Raw genomic sequence first — 17,124 nt, 5'->3', positions numbered from 1 at the left:
AACTTTTAAAAGGCAACTTGAAACTACTTCTGAGTAGATGTGCTCCCAACTACTTGATTTTAAATCCTTAGTACTATAAAAGGGTAAAGCATAAAAACAAAATAGTAAGCAAAATAAACATAACAATCCTTGAAATAAACACCCATTTAAAAATGGCTTCTCTATAACAATGAAGAAATCAGTTAATAAAATTAAAATATAAACTCATTTTTATTCCTGAAGAAAATAAATAATAGTCTTACCTATTATTTATGTCACAAAGATGACATTTTGGTATCCTAGAAATAAATCCTCAAAGATAACATCCTTAAGTCTTAACCAATGTCACCTTACATTCCTACATATCAAAAGCACTTTCTAATGTAATTATTTCTACTGTATTTCCAAGACAATTGAAAAGAATGATTTCCTTTCAATAAATTTGTAGATTATATAAAACAATGTATTAATAGATTATCAATACATACAATATTTTATATTGATACATAATAACCAATAAAGCAATTATTAATACAATTAATTATAACTTTGTATTAGTGTTTAAATTAATAAAACAATTTTAGCAATCCATTAATGGAAAAATAGCACCTAACCAAAGTAAAACAAGTTAGCCTCTTTGTATAGTCTAGATGTGTAGTCTTAAATGTGACAATATGGTTAATAATTCTTTTGAGTTATCATAAGGTACCAAAGTTTAAAAACCAAACTTCCTCGAATTATTTTCACCCCTTAAAAAGGAGGCTTCATTTAAAATTATTCCCCATTCAGCATATCCATTTATTATAAAAAGGAAAATGGAAAGCACTTACCTTATGTTTAGCTGAATGCTGGATGAGTTCTGTAATTAACACTTTGTCCTGTTGCAACCTTCGCTTCATAAGCTTGGAGCAGTTGATATTAATGGCTTCCAAAATGTGGGATGTATTGTATTCCACAAATGGCCGGCTATCAATTAGCAGCACTTTTTCCGTTCCACTTTCCAGCAGAGCCACCAACCTCTCAGTAACAATTTGAGTCCCAATCATCTCATGGGCCATGACAACAATAAGTCCTCTTTTCCCACCTCCTTCTTTAATTTGCCACGATGATGTAATGGTGGTGTGCTCAAAGGCTCAGCCACTCCATTGTACTAGAAATGTATGAGGTCAGGCTGGTGGTGACTGGCAAAAGGAGAGTTAAACCCATTTTCAGCAAGAGCCCTCCAAGTGAATGTCTCTTTCTCTTCCCGTTGATGTGCTCTTGCAAAGGACTCCTTCCACAAAGCAGCCCCTCACAGTTGATTCATAAAGAGATGACTGGAATAACCATTCCACAACAAAAGATGCTTTGGGGCAGCCAGTGCATTACATCATTCTTTACCTTTGCTCCCTCGCTGCAACAGCTTGACACTGGACTGAAAAGCCTACATGAAGAGAGAAAGACAGACAGAAAACAAAACATGGGGTCAAAAAAAGAAAGCGCGTCGGATTAGAGAGAGTGTATGATTCATAATATTTACTCCATTAATCTAATTCCATACTTGATGCACTGTTTCATTTGAACAAACAAACAAAAAGGACAATTGGGTATGGCTTCAGAAAAGCATGCTAATGATAATTCAGTTTTACCTCAAAAATATAAAAATACAAAGAAGACAAAACAAGATATATTCATGAATTATAATCACCATGGACCCAGAACTAAATGAGTTATAGCATGAAATTAAAAGAGCTATATAAAGCTGCTTGAAGTGTTATTATTCCAAATGGGTACCCTTCATTTTCTTTGCTTATTTCTTGCAAATAACACAAAGAACAATAGCCTAGGACCAGGGCAGCAATCCCCTATTTTCAGAACAACAACAAAAAACCCCTTTTCTAATGGCTTGAGAATTACTATAATGGTATGAGAGCGCGCACACACACACACTCCATGGTGCAAACAGCACACATCCCTTTAAAGTGCCCTCAGGGAGAAGAAAGGCAGAAAAGTGAGTAATACTCTTGTCATACCAACTGCTGAGCTAACTGATGGGCACCTGTGATGTACCCGGCTCCACCCAAAATAGTTTCAGCTATAACCCTGGCCAGTCCCCCAAAGTTCACCCCCCTCAGAGTTCCCTGACTCTCCACAGGCTCACCCCTCACTTTCTTGTGCCTCATTCTTAAGAGAATCACTGACTCCCTCCTTAGAAAATCTCATACCTTAACCTAGGACTGCAACCTACACACAGAGAGCCCTTCATACTAGACCCAATGCTTCCTGTTCTTACCAAACTCCTATCATCGACCATTTCCTAATACTAGTTGGAGTTCTGTGCCCATAGCTTGGACCTCATCCTGACCTTCAACATTTTCAGATTCCTATCTCCCCTGGTCCGTCTCTGCTTATGTGAAATTCTCTGCTACATAAAACGAAACATCCATGGGCACTCAACTTCTAGAGGGTAACGTACTTGATGGCAGAGGTTTTGTATCACAGTTCCCACCTCCACAGTGTTTTGCACCTAAGACACTCAGTTGACACTTTTCTAAATATAATCCTCCTTGTTCCAAAAACAGTTTAAGATACTGAATAAATATTTGATTAAGTGATTTCAGACCAGAATTGTAGAGCCCCCAAACATCTCTGAGCCCCTGCTTCTGAAGTTCAGACCTACAAATTAGAAAGGGAAGCACAGAGAAGAGGCAGCAGGATGTAGAGAGAAGTGGCCCTGCACTTACATGTTATGTAATTCTGGACAGATCACATAATCTCTGAACCACAGTTTCCTCATCTGGAAAATGTGGATATAATGTTACCCTGTCTCCTCACAAACTCTGTTTTGAAGACAAAATTATCTAAGTTTTCTAAAGTAAGTGAAAAAGCAACTACAGATTATACAGAGAAAAGCAGGAAAATGGTGAACAGAGCTGCCCTGCATCTGGAATCTAAAAGACACCACTCGGCAGATGAAAACAGAAGCAATTCCACCCTCCTACAGACCAGCTTCAACCAAGCTGTGCCCCTTATACAAAGCCAGGCACACAAAGTGAGAAGGCACCTGAGAAATCATTGCATCCACCCTGACCTGTTACAAATCAGCTCCAGAGACTACCTTATCAGTCCATTTCTTGTCTTCATTATATTAATGTATTTATTTTTAGTATAGCTTAATGGCAATGAGGTACAAAAGTCATCTCTGCCTTCAAATGAAGAAACTAGAGCACAAAATTCGTCCTGGCCAATCAACTAATACCCTTTCATAGCATCTGCCAAGGCTATAGCACTGAATCAAGTCCTGACGGCTCAGTGACACAGTTCGCAGCAATGCAAGGTCCTGTACTCAGATTGTCTGATTCCCCAACCAGGGCTCCTCCTACTGGGTGACCCTGTTTTCCCTAAGTGCTCATCCCATAATGAAACTGAACTGAGAAAGAATGACGTGACTTGTCCATGAGAGTGCCCGGGTGACACAGAAAGTGGAAATCCGAGAACAAGAGCAAGCTGACTCCAACAATGGCACCGAGTCTCCAAGTCTGATTGGCTCCTGGCAATGATAAAATCCGGATGGGACAAAGCAGTTATCTGGGTTAGCAGATCAATGGACAAAGGGAGGGAGATGACAGCAAACATGCAAAAGGCGAATTACAAGTTCTCATCTTTGCTTCCCTTTAGCCAAGTCTCATGAGCCCAAACCACTGACACCAAAGATTGGCTAGGACAAACCATCTTACCGGGCAGAAAATGGTCAATACTACCCAGAGAAACGGAGTCAGTAGTTCCAGATACAGAAAGACCCTTTCCTTGACCAAGCGAAGGTCTGGTAAACGTGACCCTAATATGAAAATGTAATTGAAGTAAAAGAGTGGAAGTGAAATGAAGATTAAGTTACACCCCTCTTACCTTGTCCCCAGGCCAGCTGGGGCCCTCCTATCACGCCTTTATGCCCAATGTCCGACTTTTCCGAACTCGATTACGTGAGAGGCACTTTTGCTGTTATCTCCTTTCAGAAGACAACTACCATAAATAACCCTTTTCTATACATACAATAAAGCTTTCTATTTCTCTAAAATAAAAGTCAATAAACTAGTATTTATCAAACTCAACACCAGTAACCTTAACCAAGGCCACTAAACAAATATTTGCAAAGTATCCCACTTCCAGAAATAAAGGTTTTTAAAGACTTTATCTAGGAAGGTTTAGAGACAGGCTGAGACAACATGTTAGTATAACAAAATGACTATACAAGCCAGGGAACACAATGGGCAAGTCCCCTAAAGAAATGCCAATTTAGATATAGCCCACATTTCAGCAAGCAATTTATATTTCATATTTTACAACATTTAATATTAACATCAGTTGTATAAGAACCTTCCCTTTTAATATACAATTTTTAAAGTTTTTCTGTCATTTATTTCATGCGTTAAATTCCATTTGGTTACCTACAGAAATGTATCTATGACTTTATAATGGAAATCAGTAGAGTTTTATTTATTGAAATTCACTCTGTACCCAACTTTGCAAGACTGTCAATGAAGCCCTGGCTGGTGTGGCTCAGTGTATTCCAATCGTAACCTGAAAGGTTGTGGGTTCAAGTCCCAAACTGGGCACATGCCTGGGTTGCAGGTTCAGTCCCCGATTGGGGCACATGCAAGAGGCCACCGATCGATGTTTCTCTCTCACATCAATATTACTTTCCTCTCCCTCTCTCTCTCCTTCCTTTCCCATTCTCTCTAAAATCAATAAGCATGTCCTTGAGTGAGGATAATAAAAAATAGAATATCAGTGAAATAAAGTATACTACTAAATTAGTTATGTCAGAGAACCATAAGTCAAGATTATTTTAATGATAAAGCAAACTTGTGGAGTCTGTTTTATTAACAATATAAAGTCTAACTGTATAAAAACCAATACTTGCCATTAGAGTAACTAGCTAAGACAAAAAATGTTTTCTTTTGATTTTGTTCAGTACTTGCAGCCTTTAAAGCTGGTGCCCAACCAGAAAATTCTAAAAAGATTAAGGTCCTTTTTAAATGATTCTATTAAGCATCTCTCTCCCCTTCTCAGATGAGGCATTAGTTTGTTCAGCTTACCAGACACAATCCTGGCTTCTAAGTCAGGCATACTGACACTAGGCATATTAAAAAAAAAAAAGTGAGAACCCTTCTCACACTGTTTCCACATCTACCCGTGGGTTATTTTCTGTCAACACCAGGCACTGCTGCCCCAACATTTCCGCTCCCAAGGCCCACATCAAGGCCTACAGCAGGCAGGGTCAGGGACAAAGCTCATGAACACGCCCACTGGTCTAAAAAGTGGGATCCATGAGAAGGCAGGGGTTACCCCTCAGAGAGGCACATTTCCATTTTAAAAACTTCCTCTTTACAGAGAAATTCTCAAAAGGAAAAGGATCCTACAGTTATGGGGTGCTTAAAAGGCCTGTTCAGCGAGGAGAACAACTGAGCCTTATTTGGTTGGGCTTGAGCTCAAGTTCAAATTCTCAGAGAATTTATGGAAAGGATATAATCAGGTGAGAAGTTTACTTTTATTAAACTACAGGCTAGTCTTAAATTTTTTTTTCCTTCAATAAAACTGAAGAAATAGGCAACAAGATACACCAAACAACCTTTCAATGGAACCTTAAGCAGACTTTCAATAATAGAAAAATCGAACAAATCACAAGAGGAAAAAGCAGGTTATGATGCCTGGAAGCAAGCAGAGCACCTTGCCTGTGGACCATCATCGCTCTACACTGACTACAGCAACTCTGCCTCATATGCTGTGGGTTAACCCTGACATAAATTCTGATGTCTGGTATTTGGTAAAATATATTTAGTATCAAAACAAAGAACAAACAAAACAACCCAATGGCAAGAAGGCTTTATGATCTTCATATGTTTTTTTAGTTGTTTATTAATGTCTTGACTATATTTTCTTAGCCCAAACTAGAGGACACATATTCTGACAAGCGGTGGTAATAACTGGACAGAGTGCCTGAAGCACAACTGTTTAGAAAGTACTAGACATAGAACAACACTTGTTAGCACTGTAAAATCCAGCCACCTCTCACTACTTAATAGCACGTTGAAAGAACTCACTCCAATCAGAGGCTTGGGTTGTTTACATACATCTCAAGGATCCACAGATAAAGGCTGGAAGAGCTGCCATCCTTCAAAGGCTGAATGTAATGCCTTTGTTGCAGACACAGTCCAGCCCAGACAGAGTCCAGGTTTGGGAGAAGTCTTCACAAAGTTTCTGCTAAGGCATTCGTGGGACTGATGGGCTCAGGTGGAGCCTCCATCATTCCTCCTTAGCACTGCCTCCTGTTTATGCACACCTGTTGCACCAGTGTCCCCATCCCTGATCCACCTGAGCTCTCCTCTTCCTTCCACCAAACCATGTGTCCTAGACAAAGCCCTCGCCACCCCTAAGGCTCCACCACGTACCTCTCTCCATTGAGTGCTTCCTCCTGGAATCCTGCCTGAGAACTAAGGACTCTCCCTACTAGAAGAGGGGCGCAGAGATAAGGGTGGAGGTACTGAGGGAGTGGGAATGGAAGGTCCTGGATGGAGTCCCTGGGCAAGAGAAAATGTGACAGGGGGTTGGCTTAATCTGAGAGTTAAGGAGAAATGTTTTGGAAGGATGTTTATAATAAAGATGTTCTAGAGGCTGAAGAGGAGAGCTTCAGAACAAACCGAAAAGAGGTCAAATGGAAACTAATTTGTGCATCCTGGTTTTCTTCGGCATCTGCCAGGCCTACTGTAACAAGTTCAGCCAACTAATAGTTCCTGGGCACCTAACAAGGGTCAGGAACTGCAGCAGGGAATGCTGCAAAACTGAAGTGAGCAAAAATTCCTGTCCTCCTGGTTCTTAATTTAGTGACGGGAGACACATATTAAAAACCACCAACAAAAGCAGAACGTTGTTATGACAGACGGTAAGTACTATGGAGAAAAAGTAAAGCAGGGAAGGAAGAGCTGGGATAGGTGGTTAAAATTTAGTCAGAGAAGGCCTTACTCTAATGGTTAAGTCAAGATCACGGGGGAGGTGAGTGAGCTGCTTGGATGCCTGGAGACTGCAGCTCTCTGTCTCTGTCAAATGCTTGAGGCCAATGTGTATATTGGCCAAGGTAATGCTGAATTGGGCAAATGGCCATAAAAGATGTGGCAGGTGTTCAGTTTTTCTTCAGAACTATGGCTATATCTATAAAGCATTTCCAGGTACTTAAACTTTTATAATACACATACAAGAAAGTTTAGTACTATTTCTTCCATAAAACTACAAACAGAGAAACTTTGATTCCTGTATTAGTGCATTATTTGCCAAAGAAATGAGAGGAAATTCTGTAATAAGAAAGATTAAACTACTGTTAATTTAATACAATCCTTCCAATTCCATGAACATTTTGTACCTAATAAGAGAATCTTGGTTTTATAGCGCAGAATACAGGAAAATATCAAAGACATGTTAAACAAGATAAATACTTGAACAGATCTATATAACAAGGAAGTAGTTAGTTTAAAGGATCATTCCATTAAAATAATGAAAAATGCTTTCGAGGAGCTCTCCGTCTCAGGTGTATCAAATATCACGAGGACTTGCTAAGTTAGGTCACTGTATTTTAAGCAGCTGGTTAACACTAATGTGAGTTTATAATCCTCATCCCGCCCCACCTCCGAAACAACAAAATTCCACTGCATGAAAGATAAGGTGTAGTTTCCTGACAAAGAGCTCAATTATTAAAGATATTATGACCAGGGTAAATATCTGGACAATTTAGAACACAGTCTAATGGGAAGAGAGGCTGTAATTTAATTTTTCCAACGAAGATCAGAAGGCTCTAGGAACAAGCAAGAGACACAATAAAAAATCATCAACACCAAACTCTCCCACCATCTCCACTTGAGCCCAAGTTTTATAATAATAATATTCCAGAATTTTTCCTACTTTAAATCTCTTAATACTAAAATAAGCAAAACTAGAATGCCAAACTACATTCTTCTGCAGGTAATGATGTCAAAATGGCTTACAAGAATACTTGCAAAGTGACTTACAAGGCACTGTCTCACCTTTCAGTTAAAACGCATGTTAAAAATATTGGAAAAGGGAAGAGCATGAGCAAGAGAAGGGAAATGGATAAGTAAGTTATAAATTATGAAAAATCCTATGACATAGTATCATGCAACATTTTAAAAGGATGGTGCAAAAGCATAGTTTTTGACAATGAAAGATGGTCATGATATATTAAGAAAATAAAATCAGGTTACAGAACAGTAGGTAAAGTAGGACCTCAAACACACGTAATAGTTCTGCTTGGGCAATTAAAAATACTGTTATATTCTTTTCCACAATCTTGGAAAGTGAAAAAAAATTCAGGAAAAGGGCACGACGCACCCCAGCACCAGGTCCTAGATCTGCAGAAGTCCTGCTTGCATTCCTCCTCACCAATGCTGTTAACAAAGGTGTGGATTTGGGTGAGGTAAGAAAATGAACAAATACAATAGAGGAAAATTTATGTTTACCCTCAAGGCAAAAGCTGAATTTCTGCTTCACAAAAAAACTTGAAAGAATTACTCTCCATAACAATAATGTTTGTGGGGGTGGAACAAGAAAAATTAAATTTTAAATCACACACTTGTGACTTATATACGTGGGCTTTTAAAACAGGTCAGTGGGGTATGACTCATAATACAGAGTTTCTTCTATATACAAAGGATTTATAGCTAGTTTTCTTTTCAAAATTAATATATTCCCTAACTCTTAAAATGTATTTCATTTGATAAAGTTTCCAAAGTAAACCTGTTTAAAGACTACAAATGAAACATAGTGTGACTTTCCTTCCTCTCGCTGCAAAAGCAGATTCTTTTGACAAAGTCCTGTATAGAGTGGCCTCGTCACTATTCTCAGCTCCCAAACAGACGTGCACAACAAGAGTTGAACACATTCCAGGCGTGGCCTTCAAGCCTGGACCACACCTGCTTCCAAGGCCCTGAGGCTAAAAATAACTCTGGGGCCTCAAAAATGGGACACCAGCCAGGCCCAAGGGTAGCTGCAGGCCCCTTGCTCAGCTCCACTAACAGTAAAAGCAGGAGCTACAAAACCCAACAGTCACAAAACCCCACCACAAGCTTTGTACCGCCATCCTGGGCCTGCTCAGTTTCTTTGACCCTTGACACCAAAACTAATCCCAGGAACTTAGAAACACTGAGGCTGTATGGTGCACTGTTTAAAAAAAAAACCAAAAAACTGTACCAAGACTCAGGAGACTTTGTTCCTAACTTCAGCTCTTCTTCAAAGATGCTAATGTGTCCTATCAAGAGTCACTTGACATTCCTAAGCCTATTTTTTTTTCACCTGCAGAAGGAGGAATCCTGCAATCACTTAACATTTGAGGATTATTTCACCAAAAACACAACAACGCTGTTGGTGCACTTTGGGGCTGACTCAGTAAGGGTGTCCTGCCAGGGTCTGAGTAGCAGGGCTGACTTGATCATTAAGAAGTCACGTTAAGGAGTTAAGAGTTTATACCCTACAGCACACAAACTAAATGGGTGATTCCTGGGCAACGGCTCCACAAATGTATGGCCACCGTGCCAGATCATTTCTCTTGCGGTGAATTTCCAAGGTTGGCTCTGAGGCAAGAACTTCCACTTCTCTATAGAAGTCTCCCCTGGAACCTGTTACTCTCCCAGGTAAGGAAGAAAAAAGGGGAGGAAGGCCAGGGGGCTGCAGCATCCCCGCTCACTCTAGGTTCCTAAGGCTGTGCTAATTTAAGTTGCTACATCTGCCCCTCCTTCAGGGGTCCTGATGGTGGGGGAGGGGAGGGGGGTGCAGTTAATATCCGGAAGCCACCACTACAGGGCAAAGCAGATGACAAGGCCAGGACCTGGGCGGGAGAATCACAGCACACAGGGCAGCATGCACTCCAAGATCTGCAGAGCAGCCCAACGCCGAGAGCCAGACGTTCCCTGTCCTCATCCAATTCTTTTCCACTTTGTCCTTTTCACCTCCTGTCTTTTCCCTCCAGTTTGGCTCCATCACATCATGTAACTGCAGTTTCTGTGCCCGTATATGTTCTCAGAGGCTTTGCTGACTCCCTGTCTCTCCCCCTCCCTTTCGTATCATCTTCATTTCTCTCTTCATGATTAGAGGGAAGTCTCCTTTCTACAGTTAAGCTATCATCCTTAATCCATTTTCTGTTTGTTTGTTTGTCTGTTTTGGGGGGGCTGCTGAGGCCCTAATGTCACACTATTATAATGAGTAATCCTAACTGCCCTGGATGGTTTTGAAGATCGTCATCTATGGATTCAGGTGTCTTATCAACCTTTAAAATCTTCTGATTACTTGTTAGGGTAAAATAAAAACTTTTATTTTGGAGGATAGAGGTAAAATTTTTTCCAATTTCCTATTTCATCCACAGTTATACTGAGTAGATATGATTCATTCAGTATCTCACATGTTCAATAGCCTTCAAATGCCCTGATGATCTAGAGACTAGAGGTTAACCTTCTATCTAAACTCTCAGAGCACGGCACAAATTATGTTTTCACACTAGATATAAGAAAACTAACAAGATCTGATTTCTTTTATAATCTACTACCCAGGTTCCTAAAGCAGAAAGCAACCTCTACACGTGTGGACAAAGCTATCTTTCACCTACAGTCCAATTGACACCCCGGCCAGGAGCTTCCCTGCCTGGCCTGCCCCGCCACCCAACATGGGGTGAGCCGTCAGTTCTCTTCCCCTTTGAGCAAAACCCCATCCAGAGGATCTTCAAAGAGAAATAAGAAAGGGCAGAGTGGAACACTAAATAATTACAGGCCCCTTATCTCAGCTCCTAGGAACTCTACTGGCTATGTTTTTTATAAAGGACATCCCACACAATTTGAATAGTAAAATAAATAGTCATGGCTCACAACCCACAGAATAAAATAAATACCTTAGTCCAAAAAAATGAGATTCCCCACAAAACACTTGCTCTACAATGAAAGTTTGTGAAAATGGTGTTTCTATTTGTTATTTGTTTGGGGTTATTTTTCTTTTTTAAGAGGTTATTCTGTCACTTTGGATGGTATCACATTCTGCTCCCTCTACAAATTCCAGCGTGATGTCAGTCAGGTCTGGGCAAGCCACACACAGCAGTGAACACCTTCCTATCACAGCCTCTGTTTCCCACCCTGAAAAATGTCAGTGCCCGTATTGGTTTAAGTTAAATCAACATAGGTTTTTAAACCAATACAGGACCCTGTGGGGAAAAACAGAAGAGATAGAAGATCCCTAATATTAAGTAGCTGAGCAATGACATTTGGAAAAATATAGAGAGATAATATGCCAGCAGATGTACAGCAAGTTGAAGAGAAAGGCGTCCTAGAGTTTGAAAGAAAACAGGGACATGAGCTGCCACAGAGAAGAGGGAACAAAATTCCAGACAAGGAAAGTGCATGAGCTAAGGTAGGAGGACGGCTGTACAGATTTTCCTGGCTGGAGCACAGATTCTATCAGCGAGAAACAGAATACTCTAGTGAGGTTTCCTGAAAGCCTAAAGCTGCCCGAGCCACTGTGTGCTTTCTGAACAAAATATTGAAAAATCACTGCAAGAGCTTCACTCATAACTTTCTACTGACTGAAATGAGGAAAAAATGGAAGGAGACTGACTAGTTACAACCACACAGCTTTAGTATTCCAAGGATGGCTCTGCCTAGAATGGTGACGACAAAATCAGACAGGAAAAGAAAGACCCAAGAGACTGGTGATGGTCGAAATCCAAGGCAGTGTTCCTGGCACAAAATATACCCTTACTAAATAACTGACTTCCTGCCTGAATGTGCCCATGAAAATGGCTATTTCAACTACATTATTAAATTATTCCACCATAAAGCATCTGAAAATATCTCAGTACTCTATTCTGTCCCTGCTTCAAATAGACCAGTATCAAGCAAAATGAGCAGTATGTACAGGTTCAAGTTGTAGTAGGCAGATCACTGTTTATAAAACCAGGAGAATTAGGCATATGAAAAGGCCAAAGTTAAAGAAAGTAGAATGTAAACAGATGGACTCAATGTTGGCATTATGGGAGACTTTCTCACAGTCTTCAGTAATTTCCAAATTTTTCATTATAAACGTAAATCACTTGCAACAGGAAATAAATATACATATTTTTAATCGGTCACAACTCATCACAACTCAAGTCATGCTCACATCATTCAGAGGAAGAAAGAAGATTTGGAAGTTGAAATACTGAGTCCTATTCTCCGCATGAGCTAAGTAAAAAAATATTTTGTATGATCATCAACCCAAGTAAGTTTTAATACAGAATCTCAGATTCATTCAACAATGACTTAGTAGCATGAAAAAATTAAAGTGATTTTTTTTTAAAGATTTTATTTATTTATTTTTAGAGAGGGAAGGGAGAGAGATAGAGATAGAGATAGAGATAGAGATATATAGAGAGATAGAGAGAGAGAGAGAGAGAGAGAAACATCAATGTGCGGTTGCTGGGGGTTATGGCCTGCAACCCAGGCATGTACCCTGGCTGGGAGTCGAACCTGGGACACTTTGGTTCCCAGCCCGCGCTCAATCCACTGAGCTACGCCAGCCAGGGCATAATTAAAGTGATTTTAAAAATATAATTACATATCCCCATGACAGCCAGGCTCCAAGGCATTATATATATATCCCATACAAAGCAATATAAGTATATATGATATAGCGCAAGGCAATGTTCCTTTTCCAAATGTAACCTTCAGTATCAAAGACCATATTTCAAATTAAAATTTAAAACAAAATCATTACAAATACACTAAGTCTGCCACAAGTGAAATTCAGTATAAAGCAAGGACACAGCATTGTCTATTAAGAAACTCAATGACTTAAATACCAAAACATCTAATTTCGCCATCTCATCTAAAATGTAGTCCATGGCACAGACCCTAAGAATAATGTTTATTTTACAAAGCTCTACTCTTTTATCACACTGCAGAGATTGTCAAATAGGTTAAAAAAAACCCAAACCATTAACAGTTGCTATCGATACATTAAGCTCCACAAGGCAGTAAATATCAGAGACTAAAAGGCCCTCTACATATAATACAGTAAATGTTCAGTTTTTTGCTCTTGCAAATAGTGTTTTTTTCTTCTGAATTCTGGGGTTTTAGACCATAGCTAATCTGTAAAACTCCAGGAAGAAAAATTAAATGAGTTAGTGGAATAGGCATGTGTTCATTTACTGAAAACCAACTACATTCAGTTTCCTATGAGCAGCTTCCCACTTTTGTCTAATCACAAGAATCATTTAAAAATTCTGATGAACAAATGTGATAAAATGGAACACTACTCAGCCATGAGAAAGAATGAAATACTGCCATTTGTGACAACATGGATGGATCTTAAGAGTATTGTGCCAAGAGAAGTCAGTCAGACAGAAAAGGGCAAGAATCATATAGTTTCACTCACATGTGGGATGTGTAACAGAAAGCAACAAATGAACAAACAAAACAAATTTGCAGACACAGAAAATAGTATGATGGCTATCAGAGCATCGGATGAGGGAAGATGAAGAAGGTAAAGGGGATCAAATACACAGTGACCAAAGGAGACTAGACTGTGAATGATGAGCACACGATGCAATATACAGATGATATATTATGGAATTGAAATTTATATAGCCCAATCAACCAATGTCAGTCCAAATTAAAATTTTTTCTATTCTATTCTTTTTACTCCAATTTTAGCATGGCATTTAATGTCCCAATTTTGTATCTTAGTATTTTCAGTAAAGTAATTTCTGGAATATATTCTCATTTTAAAAGATTCAAATGAAAGGAACACGTAAAGAATAAAGGCAGCAGTACACCGATGTACGTAGGGGAGGGGAATTTATAATTTTCAATAAGATAACCAGTGAAAATCCCATCAAAAAGTGACATCTGAGTAACAAGCCTCTAAGTAGTTAGGCAGTAAGTCACTTATTCCATCTGGTCTGGGTTATTTCAGACACAGAGTAACATTCAATGCAAACTTCCTTCTGCTGAAAAAAAAATTTGCAGCCATATTTTAAATTTAATTTTAAAAATTTTAAATATACTTTAATTAAATATTTTTTTAAATGATTACCCAGGCCCCTCCCCTGGAGCCTGACTTGGGGTCTGTAGTGTAGACTGTGAATATGCATTTTTAACAAATGCCCAGGAGGTTCTTAGGATCAGGCAAGTGTGAAAAACACACCTGTTTTTTTCAATGTTTATCATCAATAAGTCCTCACAACCTGTTGATTTTTCAGTCTCTCTCACATGGAGGACATAAAGGTGCAAAAGCTGTCATTGAACTGAAAATAATGAAGTTGGTTATTGCCAATAATGGGAGGAATGGGAGGTCAGCCAGAGAAAAACTTAAATCTTATCGCTGAAACAGGATTTCCATTTAGTCTAATGCATGCCTTCTGGTAGGTTAATAATAACCCTTTTACAAAATGTTACGTATTGACCCAAAGTTACACAATTCATTGATGGTGGAACAGAAACTACAGCTTCTACAGAACAGTGCTTTCCACAACCCTATAGGGCTTACCAAATATTCTGCAAATTTTAATAGACTTGTGAAAGGCACAGAAAGCAAGAGATTTCAAAAAGTAAGAAAAAACATACCCTTTTAAGCACTCTACATGAGTGGCTGTGAAGAGAGGTGGTCTCACCAAATGCCAGCCTGCCATGAAGTTACAGACAAATGTATGAAAGAAAGGACAAAACGCTGAGACAACAATTTCGCACAGAACACTCATGAAAAATAAGGAACCTTGGAACCAGAAGCTCTTTTGCTGTGAGAATAGTGTGCAGAAGGATAGTACTTCGTGAATTACAACATTTGCTAAACAGAAAGTAACTTGATCCAGAATTAATGGAGGAGATGTTGGCTAATGCAACAGTGCTGAACTTTGACTGCAAATTAAAAATCACCTGGGAAACTCGTAGCTACTCTGATGTACCTCAAGCAAGTCAGTCAGAATCTCTGGGGTCTGGGGCTCAGGCATCAGTCTTTTTACACAAACAGGTAGAGATGGATTCTTTACCTCCTCCCAAGGAAAGGGTCACAAAGCATGGGCCACTTGGAAGGCAAAATTTAAGAGGAAGAAGGAAAGCAGAAATTTGGTGACACACACAATACTGTAATTCATCTGACCTATATTTTGAGGTGTGGGTTTTACAATATCTGCTGGAAGTCTGGGGTCCTGAATACATGGTCGGGTAATAGATCCAATTCCCAACGTCACAAATTCTTTAATTCTGAGAATAATGAAGGAGCACAACAATTGACTTGCGAGGACCACCGAAAGAGCACGAGGATGTGCTGGGGCATGGAGCCTCGTTCCGGCTCAGTAAAAGAATTTACAGTTGAAGCAATCCAGCTTCTAATCTTTCTCCATCATTTTTAAGGTGTAGATGTGTTAAGAAAAGATTTTTAAAGGTTAGCAGGAGACAAGACAGAGCTCAGTGTTCACCTGTGTATGAATGCAAGTTAAACATCTCCACACAGGAATTCCCCGTCACTACCGGCAGGCAACCTTTCGTAATTCCTCCCTCTAATCCAGTCCTGTAAAACTGCATTTAATAAGCTGCTGACGGAAACCAAGATTTGGGCCTCCAGCCAAACATTCTATATTACATTAAATAAAGGACATCCTCCTCACCCTTCTCAAGGTTGTACCTGCAATTACTTTTTTTTTAAAAATGTGGCATTCAACCAGAGTCAGTTTTTATTCAATAATATACCTGACTGACATACAAGAGAAACATGACTAGAAAATGCTCATTGGACAGTCTCCCTGGAATAGAGGGTCTAACTTGTGGCTCACTCACATACACAACAGTTTTTGAACATCTATTTTGTTGTGCAACACTTTTTGCTCAGTCACCTTTGGAGGACACAATTTAAGATGGTATTGTAGAAATAAAACTTATACACACATACCTACACAGCCTAGTATATAAGTGACCCAAGAGTGAGAAAGGTAAAGAATTTCTAGTGGTGATGTCTGGAAGTCAACAAGAAAGAAGTGAGAAATCTCACCAACATTTATTTCCTCGGAGTGCCCTACTACCCCAACTCTTTAGGGTGCTGCTACACAATCTCTTTGTATTCACAAGCAACCTCTGGCCAAGAGAAGTGTGAAGGAGTGAGGACATCTCTAGCCACCAAACTCTCCCTCGGATTCTGAAGGCAACCTTTTTTCAGCTGTTCCCTGACGGCTGGGGGCTTCCTGCCAGGAAACAGGTTCATCTTCAAGAGACAGGTAGGTTGCTGATTTTCACTGTGGCACTGATTTAGCAGAGGGAAAGCAGGGTGGGGAAGACAGTTCATCTTCCTTCAGACTGCAGGTATACACAGTCCTCTCCTCCAACACAAACACAAACACAAACACAAACACAAACACAAACACAAACACAAGACAGCTATCTGACAAGACGATACTGACATTATTTCTGCTCAACAGCATCATCCACAAAGCTAAGCAGGAAAAACGAGAGGAACCCTTAGTAAAATTAGTCCATTTTATTGGAAGGCCCAGTAAGGTAGGCAAAAAGCATGAACTATTAGGAGATGGACAATCTATAATAATTGTTACAGAGAAGTCAGGCTCTTGACCCACGGTCCTCAACCTCTTTAGTCTACAGACCACTTCGGAGTGACTAAACTGCCTGGTCCATGTCTGCCAATTGTTTCTGACAACTAATGATCCACTACAGACCCCACAGGAAACAATGGACAAGAAAGTTCTGCAGAGCGCTATAGTGAGACACAGTGAGCTAGGATTTTAGATATGAGAGTACTGAAAACATGGACACACAAATGCTTAAATAAGAATGTTCATAGCAGCATTGTTTATAATGGTCCAAAAGGCTACCCACTGATGGATGGATATGCAAAATGTGGTATTTATCCACAAAATGAAATATTATTCTGCATTAAAAAGGAATGAATATTGACACCTACTACAACATCCCTAAACTTTGAAAACATTATGCTAAGTAAAAGAAGATACACACAAAAGGCCACATAGCATATGAACTCATATATATGAAATACCCAGGACAGGCCAATCTATACACACAGAAAGTAGATTAGTGGTTGCCAGAGGCTGTGGGGAAGAGTGAGGACAGTTGGGGAGTG

General features: G+C 39.6%; 1 protein-coding gene across 1 annotated transcript in view; it reads right to left on the bottom strand.

Moving 5' to 3' along the window:
• The window catches only part of DUSP16 (dual specificity phosphatase 16), a 77,908-nt gene that overhangs the window by 36,627 nt on the left and 24,157 nt on the right, over positions 1 to 17,124 (bottom strand). Inside the window, exon 3 of the mRNA XM_045829430.1 lies at positions 810 to 1,402. Within this exon, the coding sequence (XP_045685386.1) occupies positions 810 to 1,037 (228 nt within the window). The 5' untranslated portion in view covers positions 1,038 to 1,402. The remainder of the gene's footprint in view (positions 1 to 809; positions 1,403 to 17,124) is intronic.

This window comes from Phyllostomus hastatus, unplaced genomic scaffold, assembly GCF_019186645.2.
Source record: "Phyllostomus hastatus isolate PE091 unplaced genomic scaffold, TTU_PhHast_1.1 phas_scaffold_93, whole genome shotgun sequence".
Lineage (NCBI taxonomy): Eukaryota > Metazoa > Chordata > Mammalia > Chiroptera > Phyllostomidae > Phyllostomus > Phyllostomus hastatus.
Note: the sequence above shows the minus strand (reverse complement) of the source record. Positions and strands in the feature narration are given on the sequence as shown.